Source organism: Bison bison, unplaced genomic scaffold (genome assembly GCF_000754665.1).
Source record: "Bison bison bison isolate TAMUID 2011002044 unplaced genomic scaffold, Bison_UMD1.0 scf7180017864072, whole genome shotgun sequence".
Classification (NCBI taxonomy): domain Eukaryota; kingdom Metazoa; phylum Chordata; class Mammalia; order Artiodactyla; family Bovidae; genus Bison; species Bison bison.
In genome coordinates this window covers 7,528,986-7,548,697 of record NW_011494644.1, presented here as the reverse complement: position 1 = coordinate 7,548,697, position 19,712 = coordinate 7,528,986, and the positions used below count along the sequence as shown (strand labels likewise).

General features: G+C 46.0%; 1 protein-coding gene and 1 non-coding gene across 2 annotated transcripts in view; one reads left to right on the top strand and one right to left on the bottom strand.

The window, feature by feature from the left end:
- LCMT1 (leucine carboxyl methyltransferase 1) overlaps window positions 1-18,811 on the bottom strand; it is a 69,647-nt gene extending 50,836 nt beyond the window's left edge. The window contains exon 1 of the mRNA XM_010837219.1: window positions 18,572-18,811. Coding sequence (XP_010835521.1) covers window positions 18,572-18,678 — 107 coding nt within the window. The 5' untranslated portion in view covers window positions 18,679-18,811. The remainder of the gene's footprint in view (window positions 1-18,571) is intronic.
- On the top strand, window positions 2,710-2,782 carry TRNAG-CCC. The gene has a single exon. It is a non-coding gene; the product is annotated as a tRNA-Gly (tRNA).
- Window positions 18,812-19,712: the final 901 nt, after the last annotated feature.

The window sequence follows — 19,712 nt, the reverse complement described above, 5'->3', positions numbered from 1 at the left end:
TTCCAAATTTGCTGGCATATTGAGTGCAGCACTTTCACAGCATCATCTTTCAGGATTTGGAATAGCTCAACTAGAATTCCATCACCTCCACTAGCTTTGTTCGTAGTGATGCTTTCTAAGGCCCACTTGACTTCACATTCCATGATGTCTGGCTCTAGGTCAGTGATCACACCATCGTGATTATCTGGGTCATAAAGATCTTTTTTGTACAGTTCTTCTGTGTATTCTTGCCATCTCTTCTTAGTATCTTCTGCTTTTGTTAGGTCCATACCATTTCTGTCCTTTATCGAGCCCATCTTTGCATGAAATGTTCCTTTGGTATTTCTGATTTTCTTGAAGAGATCCCTAGTCTTTCCCATTCTGTTGTTTTCCTCTATTTCTTTGCATTGATCGCTGAAGAAGGCTTTCTTATCTCTTCTTGCTATTCTTTGGAACTCTGCATTTAGATGTTTTTATCTTTCCTTTTCTCCTTTGCTTTTCGCTTCTCTTCTTTTCACAGCTATTTGTAAGGCCTCCCCAGACAGCCATTTTACTTTTTTGCATTTCTTTTCCACAGGGATGGTCTTGATCCCTATCTCCTGTACGATGTCACGAACCTCATTCCATAGTTCATCAGGTACTCTATCTATCAGATCTAGGCCCTTAAATCTGTTTCTCACTTCCACTGTATAATCATAAGGGATTTGATTTAGGTCATACCTGAATGGTCTAGTGGTTTTCCCTACTTTCTTCAGTTTAAGTCTGAATTTGGCAATAAGGAGTTCATGGTTTGAGCCACAGTCAGCTCCTGGTCTTGTTTTTGCTGACTGTATAGAGCTTCTCCATCTTTGGCTGCAAAGAATATAATCAATCTGATTTCGGTGTTGACCATCTGGTGATGTCCATGTATAGAGTCTTCTCTTGTGTTGTTGGAAGAGGGTGTTTGTTATGACCAGTGCATTTTCTCGGCAAAACTCTATTAGTCTTTGCCCTGCTTCATTCCGTATTCCAAGGCCAAATTTGCCTGTTACTCCAGGTGTTTCTTGACTTCCTACTTTTGCATTCCAGTCCCCTATAATGAAAAGGACATCTTTTTTGGGTGTTAGTTCTAAAAGGTCTTGTAGGTCTTCATAGAGCCATTCAACTTCAGCTTCTTCAGCGTTGCTGGTTGGGGCATAGACTTGGATTACTGTGATATTGAATGGTTTGCCTTGGAAATGAAGAGAGATCATTCTGTTGTCTTTGAGATTGCATCCAAGTACTGCATTTCGGACTCTCTTGTTGACCATGATGGCCACTCCATTTCTTCTGAGGGATTCCTGCCCGCAGTAGTAGATATAATGGTCATCTGAGTTAAATTCACCCATTCCAGTCCATTTCAGTTCGCTGATTCCTAGACTGTCGACATTCACTCTTGCCATCTCTTGTTTGACCACTTCCAATTTGCCTTGATTCATGGACCTGACATTCCAGGTTCCTATGCAATATTGCTCTTTACAGCATCGGACCTTGCTTCTATCACCAGTCACATCCACAGCTGGGTACTCTTTTGCTTTGGCTCCATCCCTTCATTCTTTGTGGAGTTATTTCTCCACTGATCTGCAGTAGCATATTGGGCACCTACTGACCTGGGGAGTTTCTCTTTCAGTATCCTATCATTTTGCCTTTTCATACTGTTCATGGGGTTCTCAAGGCAAGAATACTGAAGTGGTTTGCCATTCCCTTCTCCAGTGGACCACATTCTGTCAGATCTCTCCACCATGACCCACCCGTCTTGGGTTGCCCCATGGGCATGGCTTAGTTTCATTGAGTTAGACAAGGCTGTGGTCCTAGTGTGATTAGATTGACTAGTTTTCTGTGATTATGGTTTCAGTGTGTTTGCCCTCTGATGCCCTCTTGCAACACCTACCGTCTTACTTGGGTTTCTCTTACCTTGGGCGTGGGGTATCTCTTCACTGCTACTCCAGCAAAGCGCAGCCATTGCTCCTTACCTTGGACGAGGGGTATCTCCTCACCGCCACCCTTCCTGACCTTCAACGTGGGATAGCTCCTCTAGGCCCTCCTGCGCCCACGCAGCTTACAAACCTACTTACCCACGTGGATTCAGACCCCACCCCCAACGTTTCCGGGCTTCCCCAGTGGCTCACTGGTAAAGAATCTGCCTGCAAGGCAGGAAACACAGGAGTTGCAGGTTCAATCTTAGGGTCAGGAAGATCCCCTGGAGGAGGGCGTGGCAACTCACTCCAGTATTCTCCCCTGGAGAATCCCAAGGACAGAGGAGCCTGGAGGGCTACAGTCCATAGGGTTGCAAAGAGTTGGACACAACTGAAGTAACTGAGCATGCACGCCCACCCAATGTTTCAGGTGCTTAAATAGTACGAATTTGTCATGTGTGTGTGTGTTTGTGTATTGTTTAACTACTTATAGATGTATATGTATGTGAAAGCTGCTCAGTTGTGTTTGACTCTGCGACCCCATGGACTACACAGTCCATGGGATTCTCCAGGTGAGAATACTGGATTGGGTAGCCATTCCCTTCTCCGGGAGATCTTCCCAACCCAGAAATCAAACCCAGGTCTCCCACATTGCAGATTCTTTACCAGCTGAGCCATGAGAGAAGCCCATAGATGCATATGTAGCTATGTAATTCCATATATATGCAATTGCAACAACAACAACAACAAAAATCAATGAGTATTCTCAGCATTAATTTTCAAGGTTTGGGGGACTTTCCTGGTGGTCCAGTGGCTAGGACTCTGCACTCCCAATGCAGGGAGCCCAGGTTCAATCCCTGGTCAGAGAACTAGATCCCACATGCCTCAACTAAGAGTTCTCATGCCACAACTAAAAAAATAGATCCCTTGTGCCACAACTAAGACCCAGCACAGCCAAAAAATACATAAATAATTTAAAATATTTCTTTAAAAATTTTTTCAAGTTTGGCATTTTTCTTTTTTTTTTTTTTTAAGCAGAGAAAGGTTTATTACAGGGCCAAGCAAGGAGAACAGGTGGCTCGTGCTTAAAAAAACCTGAACTCTTCAGTTAGGGATTTTAACTGTACACTGCTTGTGGTCTTTAAGTGAAAGAGTTAGTTGCTCAGTTGTGTCTGACTCTGCAACCCCATGGACTGTAGCCCGACAAGCTCCTCTGTCCATGGAATTCCCCAGGGAGAACACTGGAATGGGTAGCCATTCCCTTCTCCAGAGGATCTTCCCAATACAGGGATCCAACCCAGGTCTCCTGCATTGCAGGCAGATTTTTTACTGTCAGAGCCACCAGGGAAGCCCTGTGGTCTTTAAGATACTGCTCTAATTTTTAAATTCATTGTTGTTCTTTTACATCTTTTAGTTGCAGTTTTTGGTTTCTATTTCCTGTTGGTTTCATTCTTGGTTTATAAATGGAAGACAGGAAGTAAAGTCTTGAGGCTGATAGACTCTGTACCTAAACAGAGTCTGGATTCGCTTCCTTCTTGGGAACTCTGGAAAGCTTGCTGCTTTCCTGAGTAGATCGGCAGACCTTAAGGGATCAATTACCTGAAAAACTGGGTCTGAGTAACTAAGAAGACTCACAAGATAGTTTCCTCCCAAAGGAGACTACTGGCATGGCCTCTTGGCTTCATGTAACATCTAATTACTTTACAAGGAGTAATATGATCTACAATCTACTGTCTTGCTTGTAAGAAGTCATTGAATAGTGGGCAAAGTGTAAACGGAAAAGGAACCTACATTTACAGAGAGTGAAATAAGTAGGAGAATCAAGTCAGTCCCCTTGGTGTAATGTCCCATATCTAACTTTTTAACAACAATCAAAAAAAAAAACAGAAAATGTAATTAATATAACACAGAACATAGTAACAGGATGCCATGGACCTGAATAATGCTAAGTTTTTAACTAACTCCAAGTCAAAACCCTAGCCAGCTTTTTTTTTTAAGAACCTAACAATTGATTCTACAATGGAAACACAAAGGATCTAAAATAGCCCAAACAAATCTTCAAAAGAAGAGTGAAGTTGGAGAACTAAAACTGCTTAATACTACTTAATTTTAAGACCCACTATAAAACTGAAGTAATCAAAACAGTGTGGTCTCAGCATAAAGGTGGAAAAATAGATCGATGAGACAGAAATAGACCTATACCAGTGCTGCCAGTTGGTTTTTTTAACCAGAGTGCCAAGGCAGCTCACTTTCCTACATGTTGGGCTTCCCTGGTGGCTCAGTCGGTAAAGAATCTACCTGCAATGCAGGAGACCAGGTTTCGATCCCCAAGTTGGGAAGGTCCCCTAGAAAAGGAAATGGCAACCCACTCCAGTATTCTTGCCTGGACAATGGACAGAGGAGCCTGGCAGGCTACAGTGCAGAGGGTTGCAAACAGTTGGTCACAATTTAGTGACAAAATGACCACACACACCACCACATTTTCCTATATGTGTATGTATATTTAAAACACATCCATCTGAAAAAGGATCTCTATCCAAAATATATAATGAACTCTAACAAGTCAAAATCAACATTACCATCATCAACAAAAATAGGAAAGGGCTTTAATAGGTAATTCACAAATGACGATGTAGGAATAGCCAATAAGTATACATCTGTCACCAAGGAAATGCCATTTAAGGCCATAATGAAATGCTATTGCATACCCACTGATGAATGTTAAACGAGGATATGGAGCAACCAGAGCTTTGACACATTGCTGGTGGGAAGTATAATCTGATAAACCACTTTGGAAATTAGTCTGCAGTTAAATGAATACTCACCCTATGACTAACCAATTCTACTCTTGGATCCAAGAGAAATTTAAGGTTTATATAAGAATGTTCATTGCAGTCCATTCAGAATGGCCGAAAACTAGACACAACTCTAATGTTCATCATCGGCTGAATGGATGAACAAATCATGGTGTATTCACACAGCACACAAAGGAGCAAGCCATTTTACACTGACAAAGATTCTCTCCTTGACCAAACTCTAGCCAGGCTCCACTGAGCCCTCCTGGACTAGACCTCGATCTTGGCCTACAATATAAAGACCTGAGCAAACAACAGAGTTTCTAACAGCTCAAGGCCACACCCCTAAGGATGTCTCCAATCCCCCTTAGGGTGTGGACCTGAGAAAACTCAAGAAGAATTTACTGTTTGTTCCAGGCAACACCTGAAGATAGAGCCTTGCTGTCTCCCAGTTAGCAAATCCAGATAGTTTCACTAATTTTTCTCTGATTCTACTGACTCCTGGCTCGTTCCCCTGCTTCCTCCCTCATTCTCCCCTTAGGATACCCTCTATACAAATCAGAGTTGAATTCAGTTCATGCTGGATTCTTTTCCCTGTTGCAATAGTTATTACTTATTAAAATATCTGACTTTACCACTTTAACTGGCATCCAGCTTTATCTTTGACAATGTGCACAACATGGATGAATCTCAAAGACCATCTTGAGTGAAAGAAGACACAAAAAGAATGCATTTTGTATGATTCCATTTATATGACATTCTAGAATTGGGAAACCCGTGAGAGCCCAAATCAGAAAAATGGTTGCTGGGTTACCAACCATCTCTAGTTGGTGAAGAGACCAACTAGAGATACAAGGGAACTTTCTGGAGTCTCAGACGTATTTTATATCTTGTTTCAGGTGGTGGTACACAGATATATGCAACTGCCAACACTCGTCAAACTGAGTATCTTACTCTGTATAAATTATCTCCCTCTCCTTGCCACCCTTCTACCAACATCTGAGGGAGCTTTCCTTGGTTCAGTTCAGTTCAGTTCAGTCGCTCAGTCGTGTCCGACTCTTTGCGACCCCATGAATCGCAGCACGCCAGGCCTCCCTGTCGCTCAGTGGTAAAGAATCCGCCTGCCAATGCAGGAGATGCGGGTTTGAGCCCTGATCTGGAAAGATCCCACATGCTGCAGAGCAACTAAGCCCGTGTGCCACAACTATTGAGCCTGTGCTCTGGGGCCCAGGCTCAGCAACAAGAGAATCCACCACTGTGAGAAGCCGTGCACCGCAACTAGAGAGTAGCCGCCACTCGCTGCAACTACGGAAAAGCCTGCATAGCAACAAACACCCAGCACAGCCAATAGTAAATAAAATTATAAAAAACGGTCTTTAAAAAATATGACTATCTGAGGAAATTCTCGAGGGGAAAAAGATGAAGGATGTAGCACATCCTCCAAGTCCCTTCTGCGATACACACTCGCCGCCTTGCCTAAGAGGACCCCAATGTGGTTTGAAGCAGCAATCTGCCCTATTGGGTGCACACTTTCCTGCACCCAGAAGCGGAGCCGTGTGTCCTAACCTTAGCTGATGAGAAGTACATGGAAGTCTACAGGGTAGGCCTTCCCAAAAAGCTACTGCTTTCCTGATGAAAAGGGACAGTTTCAGACACAAAATGTGTCTCTTGCTAGCATTCCTTCATTTTCCTTCTTCCTAAACCACAGCTGCTCAAATGGACTTAGAAAATTCTGATAACCCTGCTATAAATCTACCCTTACCCTGTGAAGCAAGCTATGGAAGCTCTGAATCAATTCACAACTGAATAATTTTGTTACTCAGAAGTTTTCAGACATAAAAATGAAAAAAAAAATTTCAACTACAAGAATGACATATGCATTCAGTTCAGTTCAGTTCAGTTCAGTCACTCAGTCGTGTCCGACTCTCTGCAACCCCATGAATCACAGCACGCCAGGCCTCCCTGTCCATCACCAACTCCCGGAGTTCACTCAAACTCATGTCCATCAAGTCGGTGATGCCATCCAGCCATCTCATCCTCTGTCGTCCCCTTCTCCTCCTGCCCCCAATCCCTCCCAGCATCAGGGTCTTTTCCAATGAGTCAACTCTTTGCATGAGGTGGCCAAAGTACTGGAGTTTCAGCTTTAGCATGAGTCCTTCCAATGAACAGCCAAGACTGATCTCCTTTAGAATGGACTGGTTGGATCTCCTTGCAGTCCAAGGGACTCTCAAGAGTCTTTTCCAACACCACAGTTCAAAAGCATCAATTCTTCAGTGCTCAGCATTACTGCATTTGGTATATGATACAAAGGACATTTCAAATCAATGGGGAAAATACAGACCACTCAACAGATGGTGTAGGGACAACTGGCTAATAATTGGATACAAAATTAAGGTAAGGCTTTCCCTGGTGATCTAGTGGTTAAGAATCTGCCTTGTAATGCAGGGGATACTGGTTTGATCCCTGGTCTGGGAAGATCCCACATGCTGCAGGGCAACTAAGTCCAGGTGCCAAAACTACTGAGCCCAAGTGCCTAGAGCCTACAAGCCACAACTGCTGAACCCACAGGCAGCAACTACTGAAGCCCTCATGCCCAGAGTCCATGCTCCGTGACAACAGAAGCCACTGTAATGAGACGCCTGTGCACGGCAGCTAGAGAGCAGCCCCCGCTCGCCCACAACTAGAGAAAGCCCAAGCACAGCAAGGAAGACTCAGGGAAGCCAAATAAATAAGCTTTGAAAAAAATTAGTTAAAACTGCTATCTTATGATGTACAAAATAATAAAGATAGATGAATGATCTAACCATAAAGCCAAAGCCACAGAAGTGCTAAAAGAAAATGCTATAAGGATTGAGAATGGCCTTTCAAAGCTTTACCCAAAAACCACAAGACATAAAAGTTACATTGTCAAGACTCTACAACCTGAAGAGTCACCATTTCTGTATTATGAAATGGACAGTACAAGCTACACTGAAAAAGACAAGCAACAGCTTGAAAGAGAACACTGCAACAAACAGCGAAGCATCAGATCACTATTGCAGATACAAAAGGTCCTTACAAATCAGTAATAAAAATACAAATAACCAAACAAAAACAAAACAACCACCCAGTAGGGCAGTGACATCGAGAGTGGATTCGCACTATAAATATCCATGAGTTTGAGCAGACAGACAATGCTCAGCCTCACTTGTGATTTTAGAAATGCAAATTAAAAATAGGAAAGCAGCCTGGCATTTGCCTTCAAAATATTTCAGATCAGAAGCTGGGCCCTGCTCTCTGGGGTACAGCTGTAAAGATGCAGTCAGTAGGCTGGTCAGGCCAGGGCCCTCAGGAAAACACCGGCTTTCCTAAGAGGTGATCCTGTGACCTGCTTTCATGACAATGGTGGTGGGGGGGTTGGGGGGGTGGATTTTTGGATTCAGTTGAGAAATCAAATGAACTTCTACAATTTGCACAACAGACTTTCAGTCTTACAGCCCCTGGTCTGGTTTCTAACAGACTGCTGAAAACCAGCAGAGCACAACACCAGAATTCTAAGACCACATTAGGAAGTATCATCTTGAGCACTTGTATTCAGGTCTAATCATTTTCTAGGGAAGGAAATGGCAACTCACTCCAGTATTCTTGCTTGGGGTAATCCCGTGGACAGAGGAACCTCGTGGGCCACAGTCTATGGAGTCGAAAAGAGTCGGACCCGACTTAGTGGCTGAGCGTTAATCACTTTAACCATCCGACACATGCTTACTATATGTCTATACTGTGAAGGGCACTAAAGTAGACAGGTCCCTGCTTTGTTTTCATTCTGAGGAAAGACAAACATTAAACAACATGTCTGAACTACACCTGGGCCGATTCCCACCAAGGACACACAGTGTCCCAAGAACGTGGGACGGGGCTCTATCTTGTCTGCAGGTGCCTGAGAGGCCTCCTTGAAGAAGCCACATCTGACACAAGCCAAAAGCCTCGGTGCCATCTATGACTCCTGTCCTACTGTAAATCTGATTCGTCAATACACTCATGACTCCTCAGTCTTATCAGCTCGGCCTTCAGTGTATCCAGAATCATGGATTCCCAGCGTCTCTACCACTACAATCCTCATCCAAGCCCCCAGCATCTGACTTGAGCTATTCCGAGAGCACGTCTCCCTGCCTCCATGCTGCCCCCTACAGCCCGTTCTCAACACAGACGCTGAGAGGATCCTGTTTCACCCCAAGACGGTGGATGTCTTCCATTCCAAGGTCCCCAGCAGCTCCCATCTCGCTGACACTGGAAGCTGGGTCCTCACAAGAGCTCGTCTCCTCCTCTTTCGCCCGGGTCTTTCTACTCCTGGACCAGCTGGGCCAGCTTCTGCCCCAAGGCCTTCGTACCCTCTGCCTGGGACACTGCTTCCCCAGCTGTCCATCCTAGGGCTCACTTCCTCCCCAGCACTGACCTTCTTGGTGGGACTGTCCCTGGGCATCCCAGCTCATGGGGCAACTCCCTCCAACACTCCTGCGGCAGCGCCCACCAGTGCAGGTGCCAGGTATGTTGCTGGTTTGTTTCCTGGCTGCTTCCCCCATTACATGCCCCACAAGAGCGCCGCTTGTGCCTGCTTCATTCACTTCTACATCGTCACTACCACAGGGCCTCCGTAAACCGAGCAGGGTCTCAATAAAGAACATCAGGTGGAGAAATTAGTCTGAAGGATGATGTGGAGCTGATCAGACAAGGGAGGGAGGGAGAAAGCATTTTGGGAGAGGTTGGCCTGCTCAAAGACCCCAGGGGAGGCAGGCACAGGGCACGCTGGAGGAACTGAGAGGGAGGTAGAGAGAAGGGCAAGAGTTAGGGGAAGCAAAATTGGAGAAGCAGGGTGGAGCAGGCAGGGCTGGGTGGACCACGTGAGGAACTTCGCTATTTTTCTAACAGCGATAGCGGGTGCGTGCTCAGTCGTGTCCGACTCTTTGCAACCCCATGGGCTGAGGCCCGCCAGGATCCTCTGTCCATGGAATTTTCCAGGCAAGAATACTGGAGTGGGTTGCCATTTCCTACTCTAGCAATAAAAAGCCATTAAACCAGGGAGTGACATGGGCTTGGGCATCTTTCCCAAACTTCTGGCTTCGGTGTGAGAACTGTATTTGGGGAGGGAAGCACCACTGGGGAGCTCAACTGGCAGATTAGCGCCCTGGTTCAAATCACAGAGGACTGTGGACTGAGACAGCAGCTGTGGAGGTGGAGGAAACATATTCCAGAAATATCTTCCAGGTACATTCTAAGCTCTGAGTAACTGATCGCAGAGAGAGTAAGTGAAAGGGCAGTTCCATGATGACTCCAATCTTTTTCACTCGTGAGCCAAGTGGAAAGGGGCACCATCCACTGACTTGGGGGCAGGGGGCGGGGGAGGGATGGCTTGTCACAAAATTGAGGAAGATGATCTAGAGCGCGGTTTCGGAAATAATGTATTTGAGGTCATTCTGAAAGTGAAAGTTGCTTGGTTGTGTCTGCCCCCCCATGGACTGTAACCGGCCAAGCTCCTCTCTGCATGGAATTCTCCAGGCCAGAATACTGGAGTGGGTAGCCATTCTCTTCTCCAGGGGATCTTCCCAACCCAGGGATCGAACCCAGGTCTCCGGCACTGGAGGCAGATTCTTTACCAGCTGAGCTACCGGAAGCCCGAGGTCATTCTGAGACCACCAAACAGAGATTTCCGGTTGGCAGGGATAGATCTGGAGCGTGATTTGATAAGGAAAGGTGAGGTGTGTCCTATCACCAAGTGTCACGTTTTACCTTGTGGCGGAAGGAGAATCAAAAAGGTTCAAGTAATAAAGTAACAGGGTAACATTTGTGATTCTAAAAAATCACCCCGGCCATGGCATAAACACTTGGGACAGGGGAGGTGGCCAGACTAGAAGCGGGCAAGACAATAAGGACGTTCGGTGCCAGGTCAGGAGAGCAAGGGCTACAGCCAACAGGAAGAAAACGGAACAGACTTTCCATCCGTTGCCAGCCTTTCTCCCCCACAGCTGCTGGGGACTTTTCTTTAAATTTTTATTTAGCTTTGACTGGGCTAGGTCTTCAAGGCTGCTCGCAGGCTTTCTCGAGTTGCAGCAAGCCGGCTTCTCGTTGCAGTGGCTTTTCTTGTTGCAAAGCACACGACCTAGAATGTGGACTCAGTAGTTGCAGCTCACAGGCCTAGCTGCCCACAGCACGGGGGATCCTCCTGAAGCAGGGATCGAACCCGTGTCTCCTGCACTGGCAGGCATTCTTAACCACTGGACCACCAAGGAAGGCCCTGGGGATTTTTCTAAAACACAAACTCAGAGCATGTCAGTTCCCCCACTTTAAAACCCTCAGGACCTCTCCTGCTTTGTTCTCTGACAACCTCTCCAGAATTCTTTCTACCTAGACCCCACCAGCGGAGAAGGCAATGGCAACCACTCCAGTACTCTTGCCTGGAAAATCCCGTGGACGGAGGAGCCTGGTAGGCTGCAGTCCATGGGGTCACTACAGTCCAACACGACTGAGCGACTTCACTTTCACTTTTCACTTTCAGGCATTGGAGAAGGAGATGGCAACCCACTCCAGTGTTCTTGCCTGGAGAATCCCAGGGACCGGGGAGCCTGGTGGGCTGCTGTCTCTGGGGTCGCACAGAGTTGGACACGACTGATGTGACTTAGCAGTAGCAGACCCCACCAGAGGTCAAGTTCCCCTAACACTTCAATCTCAAGAGCTTCGATCTCTATGCTCTTCGACGTCTCTTATTTTCTTCTGCCTGGCCAACACCTATCTTTCTAAGACTCAACTCCTCCCTGATGAAAATAAAGAAAAGTGGTACTAACCCCCAGGAGAGGGCCTGGTGCCACGAGCCAGGCTTCACTGCTGTTAGATGCTTGCCTGGTGCTCACAGAGGCCACACTGTCCTCCGGTTGGACAGAAACAATCTCACAGGACGACCTGCACAAAGTCACACTAAAACAGTGATGAAGTGAGACAAAACCAGGACTCCTTCATCATTTTGTCCAAACAAAACCAAGGCCCGCTGCAGGGTCCCAAGTACTCCTCTCCCCCAGCTGATGCTGAGTGACTGTAGCTTCTTTATTAACTACAGCTTGTCTGACTCTAGTCACGCCTTCTTTTTTTTTTTATAAATTTTGCAATTTATTTTAATTCTTTTTGGGGGGGGGGGGAGTTTATTTATTTCAGGCTGTGCTAGGTCTTCATTGCTTTGCACAGGCTTTCTCTAGTTGCACTGAGCAGGGGCTACTCTCTGATGCCGTGCTCGGGCTTCTCATTGTGGTGGCTTCTCTTGTTGCACAGCGTGGGCTCTACGTGCACAGCGTGGGCTCTACGTGCACAGCGTTCAGCAGCTGTAGCGCCCAGGCTTACTTGTTCCGCAGCATGCGGGATCTTCCTGGACCAGGGATCAAACCCGTGTCCCCTGCACTGGCAGGTGGACTCTTATCCACTAGGGAAGTCTGTCACATCTCCTCGAAAAGACTAAGCTACCCACGCAATCACACAACTGTCTCTACCTCTTGTGAACACCCAATCCTGGGCAAATTCCTGCTTCCTTGAAACACCCCCCACCAAATTATCCAACCAAAGCCTAAATCCTATAAGTTCTTTCTAACACCCCTTATGGAGAGACCCCCAAGCTCCCCATGAGGTGAGCTCTCTATCACGAGAATGAGTCATTAAATCCGTTTACCATAAAAAGGAACAAAATTGTGCCATGTGCAGAGATGTGGATGGACCTAGAGACTGTCATACACAGTGAAGTCAGAGAGAGAAAAATAAATACCGTATATTAATGAATGTGTTGGGAATCTAGAAAAATAGTACAGATGAACCTATATGCAAAGCAGAAACAGATACAAATGTAGAGAACAAACATATGGACATCAAGGTGGGAAGAGGGGGTGGGATGGATTAGGAGACTGGCATACAGACACTACTATGTATAAAACAGACAAATAATGAGAGCCCACTGTATAGCGCAGGGAGCTCTACTCAGTGCTCTGTGGTGATCTAAACAGGAAGGAAATCCAAGAAAGAAGGGATGCACATATACACAGCTGGTTCACTACGTGGAACAGCAGAAACTAACACAGCAGTGTAAAGCTGCTATGTGTGTGCACGTGTAGTCGTGTCCAACTCTGCAACCCCCTGGACTATAGCCCGCCAGGCTCCTCTGTCCATGGGATTTTCCCAGCAAGAATACTCAAGTGGGTTGCCAATTTCTCCTCCAGAGGATCATCCCAATGTAGGGATCAAACCCGGGTCTACCTGTGTCTCCTGCGTGGCAGACAGGTTATTTACCACTGAGCCACCTGGGAAGCCCCTAAAGCAACGTTCAGTTCAGTTCAGTTCAGTTCAGCTGCTCAGTCGTGTCCTGCTCTTTGCAACCCCACGAACCGCAGCGCACCAGCCCTCCCTGTCCATCATCAACTCCCGGAGTTCACTCAAACTCACGTCCATCGAGTCAGTGATGCCATCCAGCCATCTCATCCTCTGTCGTCCCCCTCTCCTCCTGCCCTCAATCTTTCCCAGCATCAGAGTCTTTTCAAATGAGTCAGCTCTTTGCATCAGGTGGCTAAAGTACTGAAGTTTCAGCTTCAGCATCAGTCCTTCCAATGAACACCCAGGACTGATCTCCTTTAGGATGGACTGGTTGGATCTCCTTGCAGTCCAAGGGACTCTCAAGAGTCTTCTCCCACACCACAGTTCAAAAGCATCAATTCTTTGGCGCTCAGCTTTCTTTATAGTCCAACTCTCACATCCATACATGACCACTGGAAAAACCATAGCCTTGGCCAATGGACCTTTGTTGGCAAAGTAATGTCTCTGCTTTTGAATATGCTATCTAGGTTGGTCATAACTTTTCTTCCAAGGAGTAAGCATCTTTATATTTCATGGCTGTAGTCACCATCTGCAGTGATTTTGAAAGCAGCTATACTCCAATTAAAAGAAAAAAAAACCCTGTTTAACTAAATTAGATATATTTCTAATGGCCTCTGCTAAAGAACATTGACAACTCTCATGGTAGGAAAGGGTGGTAAAATTTCTAGGAGGGAAGTTAACTGAGTGCCAATCTGAAGGCTTCCACTTTCTGTGACGCAATACCCTGGCATCACCCTGGTTATCTTGAGGATGAAGGAAAGGTGGAGTAAATCAAAAGTTGGAGGAAAGTGAAAAATGTCTGATTTAAGTCTCTGGAAAGTGGGAAAGGGAGCTAGCCAAAGCATCATACTGGAATGAATGAGTCAGCTCTGTAAGGGTGCAGATGAGGCTGGCTGACACGAATCCACACAGGGCCAAGTTGTCCTGCTGTGTGATTTCTACCATCAGTATTCAAGCTGGAAATGGAGAGTCTGGTTCAATCCAGGGTCTGAGTTTTACTAGGATGAAGGGCAAGGGAGATAAAGGCACTGCCAAGAGATTACCAGGGAATGGACTATGAACTCTGAGCTCAACTGACAGGCAGGAGCCTAGAGGGAAGCATCTAAAGGCTGGAGAAAACCATGGACATCCTAGGGTTTTGAAGGCAGAACAGAAATAACTGATCAAGCATGCTGAAGAGACTGGGGTTGGAGGGTGCTGCACTGTTCATCTGTGAGGTGGTATACACAGCACCTGGAAATCCAGGGGATTATGGCAGGAATGGTAATAGAGGCGAATGAGCAGAGGTAATCACTGCAGGCGAGGTGTTCAAGAAAACAAGTGCCCTGCCTATAGGGTGGATCCTGCACACACACACTAGAAAGTCAACTATGATGATGGCATGAACTGAGGCAGAGGAAGGCTTGTGGGCCAGGTGCCCAAGTCGTCAGTGAATTAGGTGAGTAACCAGCAAACAGACAGAAAACAGTAATATGGAGGAGAGGATGCTGGGGACATGGGTCTCAAAGAAATGGGGGGAGGAGACAAAGGGCAGTAAGGACACAAATTTTGACCATCCTGATGCTAGGACCCTGGAGAAGGAAATGACAACCCACTCCAGTATTCTTGCCTGGAGGATCCCATTGACAGAGGAGCCTGGCAGGCCATAGTCCATAGGGTTGCAGAGTCACATATGACTGAAGCGACTAAGCACACACGTGTGCTAAGGCAGTCAGGGTATGAGAAAACAGAGGTATGACTTGGCTTCAAGTAAACGATGCCCCCAGGGAAGGGCCAGGGTCAGTGGAAAGAGAGGGACGGAACGACTAAAGAGAGGCTAAGGAAATAGAGGTGGCTGGTGATCAGAGTAGTAATTTCAAAGGACTCAGTGGGGACTGCAGGAGGGAGCTGGGGGTCAAAGGTAAACAAGAGTGGGAAACTGACTGAGGGGCATGGGGCAAAGTGGGCGATAGGAGAGGAGGAATGGGGAGTGGGGATAAGTTAGCAAGAACGCTGAGTGCTTTATAGATAGCTGTTGAATCAGACGGGATTCTTAGGGATAAACCTAGTATACCTGATCACAAGAGTTCTAACTATTGGACTGTAGGAGGGACAGAGTCTGTGGTAGTGACGATGATGAAGAGTGGGGACAATGGGATGCTGCTGATGACAACGACCACCAATTTTGAACACCTACTATGTACCAAGCACTGTTGGAGGCCCTCCACATTTAATCCTCACAACAGCTCTCTAACACCAGGAAGGGCCCTGTACCAAAGAAGAGAGCACATTAAAACAGAAACAACAGGGACTTCCCTGGTGGACCAGTGGTTAAGAATCCACCTTCCAATGCAGAGGAACTAAGGGTTTGATCCCTGGTTGGGGAACTAAGATCCCACGTTCCACACAGCAACAAAGCCCACGAGCCACAACTAGAGAATCTGTGCACTGCAATCAAGAGCCTGCATGCTGCAATGAAAGATCCGGCATGCCACAACTAAGACCCAGTGAAGTCAAATAAATAAATTAACTAAAAAAGAAAGAAAGAAAGAAACAGCAGAACAGTAGGAGCCCTGGGGAGCTGACTGGCTCTTTGAATATTATTTTAGGGATTTTACAGCTACAACTCAGGGTGGCAGGAACCAGTCGAACTCACAGCTATTTCAGTAACTTCAAACAAACAACATTCAGACTGGAGGCAAATTAAAACTAGCAATAAGAATTTACTTTAGGCTTTTCTTCATGCCAGATCCTGTGCTAACCTCTGCATGATCTCATTTAACCCTTAATCCTCCCATCCAAAAGGCCAGTGACTATTACTATCCCCATTTTCAAGATGAGGAAACTGAGGCAGAAACAGAGTAATGTGCCCACAATTCACACAAGGAATCTCTACTTAACAAGATGAATTTGTGACTAGACTCATGGGTTCCAAACGTTACAGGGAAGATGCAGGTCACAGTATCACAGACTTCAAAAGTCCTCGAATCCTGCAAAACATTTTTAAAACATTAACTTATGGATTCTCACCATCTCATTGCATGTTTTTTTCCAGATGAGAGAAAACCTGGTGCAAAAAAAAAAAAAGGGCTCTGAAGAAATGCATCCAGATGGCAAACAGGTCTGGTTTTTATAGACCCAAGACCCATCCCAGAAGGTTCTGATTCAGTGGATCCAGAGTCGGGCCCAAGTAACTGCGTATCTTTTAAAAGCTCCACAGGCTATGCTAGTGTGCAGTTCAGACTCAGAACCACTGCCTTAGATTCTCTGCAGTTCCAAACCCAAACTTTCTCTACAATGTTGAGATGGCTGAAGAACAGTGAGGGCACTAAAAAATGAAGCAGAGAAGAGCTGAGATTATAAAACTATCCAAGAGAGAGCCAAGGAAAGACATGCTCTAGTTACATTATTTCTCTGTACTTTTTGTGTCTGAACTATTTTATAGCTAATTTGCTTTTTTTTTAAATCATTTTTATTGGAATATGGTTGATTTATAATGTTGCATTAGTTTCTGCTGTTACAGCAAAGTGAACCAGTTATACATAGACATATTTTTTAGATTCTCTTCCCATAAAGGTCATTATGGAGTACTGAGTAGTTTTCTGTGCTATAAAGTAGGTTCTTCTTAGTTATCTCTTTTATATATAGTAGCTAATTAGCTTTAAGTAAGCAAGTTGGCCAGATTTTCCAGGTAGTGCTAGTTGTAAAGAATCCCCCTGTCAATGCAGGAGACCCAAGAGACGCAGGTTCAATCCCTGGGTCGAGAAGATCCCCTGGAGAAGGGCATGGCAACCCACTCCAGTATTCTTGCCTGGAGAATCCCAGGAACGGAGCAGCCTGGTGGACTACAGAATTGGGGTCACAAAGAGTCAGACACAAGTGAAGTAACTTAGCACACACGCGAGCAAGCAAGTTGGCCACAAATACTACCAACAAATATTAAATAAGCCAATCATTACCAATTGATATTAAGTAAACCTAACCCTAACCTGCTGTTGAAAAGTATTTTATTTTCCTCTGATAATTCTGAAGACACTTCTGATTTTCTTAGCAAACAGCAGCCAATATGAGAAAAACTGCTCTTAATTCAACAGTGCTACAGATGTAGTCAACAGCAACCAAAAGCTGGAGAAGAAATAAGTTGGGTATGGTTCATTTAAGTCCACAAATTCCACCAAGAACTGCCTTCACGCCTTTAATACTTATGAATGTATTTATTTATGTAATCACCCACCACTAACACCTAGTACATGCCAGACACTGTTCTAAGTGCTTTACTAATATTGAATATCACTTCATCCTTACTTTACAGATGACTGAATATCATTTCATCCCCACTTTATAGATCAGGAGATTGAGACAGAGAGTAGTGTAGTAGCCTGCGCAAGTATCCACAGCCGGGACCAGCCTGACAGTCCGGCTCCAGAGTCAATGTTCTGAATCACTATGCTTGGTCTCCAAGAACCTACACAAAGTACCAGCCCTAACCCAAAACTTTTGTTTTCTGGACTCAGTCCCTACAGGGCCCCAGCTTCCAAGGCATTTATTCAGTTCCTCTAACAGTTCATGAGCCTTCTTTGCTCTGCCTGAATACCCTCCTACATGCCTATTCTCTTTTTTTTTTTTTAAGTCTTCTGTTCCCAGCTCAAACATTATCAACTAAATTACAAACTCTAATGGTGCACTGTATTTCTAAGCACACAACACAAAATTGTAATTATGCTACTTCCTGAGTAAGTACTTGCTTCCTGCCTTTTCCAAGCAGGCAGGTGAGTTCAGACACCATGTCAATCTTGTTCATCTTTTGTTCTCAATCACTGAATACCTACCAACCAAAAGGAAAAGCCTGGCACAAAGTAAGCTCTCAATAATTTTTGCTTAATGAATGAAAGAGTAGCATACACTCAAGCCTCGTGTTTTCTTTTTCATGCTTTCAGGTACTTGACACATACCTCTGCTCACAGCGTCCGCCACACAGCCCTCACCACACCCCTAAAAGTGTAGACTCCCATAACACACAGGTAAAAGCTCTGGAAAATACTGGCTCTGCACGCAAATATTAAGTGGCCCTGGACAGGTCATCTCCCCCATTAACTGGCCTGAGTTTCAGGTGCACAATGGGGATCATGACAAGTCCCATTGAAACATAACCTATGAAAGAGGGAGGACCTGCACTTCTCCTCATAACCCATCAAAACTACAGTTATTACTTGCTTCACGTGTTTCCAACAAAAATGTCGCTCCGAGAAGGCCAAGTCCATGTCTGCCTGGTTCGGCGCCATGTCCCAGGCACAATAACCCCAGGCTTGTACAGTGCCTGGCAAACGGCAAAAGTTGGATAATAAAATGTGAAGTAGATGAATCCCTGCTCTGAGCATTTCACAGATGTCACACCAGTTGACCGATGCCTTTTGGCGTAAAAGCGTATTCCTTAGACACAGCCCGCACCCCCGACCTAGGCCCCAGACCCCCGGAACGCTGGCCCCTAACCCCGCGCCGGGCAGGCACCTCTTGCATATAGAAGCATCTTCGCAAGTGCCGCGCACGCCCTCGTCGTCCGTGTCAGTAGGGGAAGAACAGGTGGTGAAAGAGGGCCTCCTCAGGCTAGCAGCCATGGGTGTGGAGGTTTCGGGGTGGTGCGTCCACCGGAGACATGGAAACCGGATCGACGGACGCCTGAGGAAAGTGAGCGGGAGAGAAGGCAGGAGAGAGGGGCTGGGCTCCACCAGGCTCAGCTGGCGCAGTTTAGTGACGCCACCCGCGGCGGCTGCCCCAGCTTCCCTCTGATTGGCCTCTCTATGGAGATGCTCATTGGACAATTTCCCACCCCCTCAGCCTGAGGAGATGCCCATTGGATCACTCCTTTGGCCCCGCCCACACAACCCGGAAATTCCCTGAGGGGGAAAGTAAACTAAAATTGACGCAAGAGAGCACCGCAATGCTCTCCGGGAAGTGTAGTCTTAGCTGCTTTGGAAGGCCACCTGGTTTCCACAGCTAGTCACGGAATTTTATAACTGTAATTAAGGCGGAAGAGCTGACAGGATCCTCAGCGTTGTGGCGAAGGACAGAGTATACAGCCGGAAACAAGTGTCAGTGTTAACAGTGAGTTGGGGCTCAGTCTTATTCAGCAACTCAACAAATATTTATTGAGCGCCTACTCCGCGCCAGTCACACAAAATCACCCTAGCTACATTTAAAGTGTGTGTGTGAAGTCGTGGTGGTGACCAGGTTGATACAATCAGAATGAATCCCAGGAGTTGGATGGGAGTCGCAAAACCTAGAAAAAGCTCTCATTTCCTTCAGACTTAAACGCAGAAGGCTGTACCTTTGGAGCTACCGAGAGCCATCCTACTATCTCATATCGCCTGAGAATGATGCTTATTGGAATGGCCCATGGAGTCTGGAGGACTGTGTGCTAGTTAGGGGTAACCTGGCTTTGCAGTGTGGGAGCTTATGGGAACATCCCCAGAACCTGTGACGCTAATCAATCAGAAGAAGCCGAATTCAGAAAGATGAAATAAACCGTTATCCAGCACTTGGAGCTTTCATCCTGAGCTGAGTGTACATTATTTCTCCCTACCCATCACCACGTGATAGAAAGTCAATGAAACCATTATATTCGTTCTTCGCTGGCCCAGTATTCCAAGTT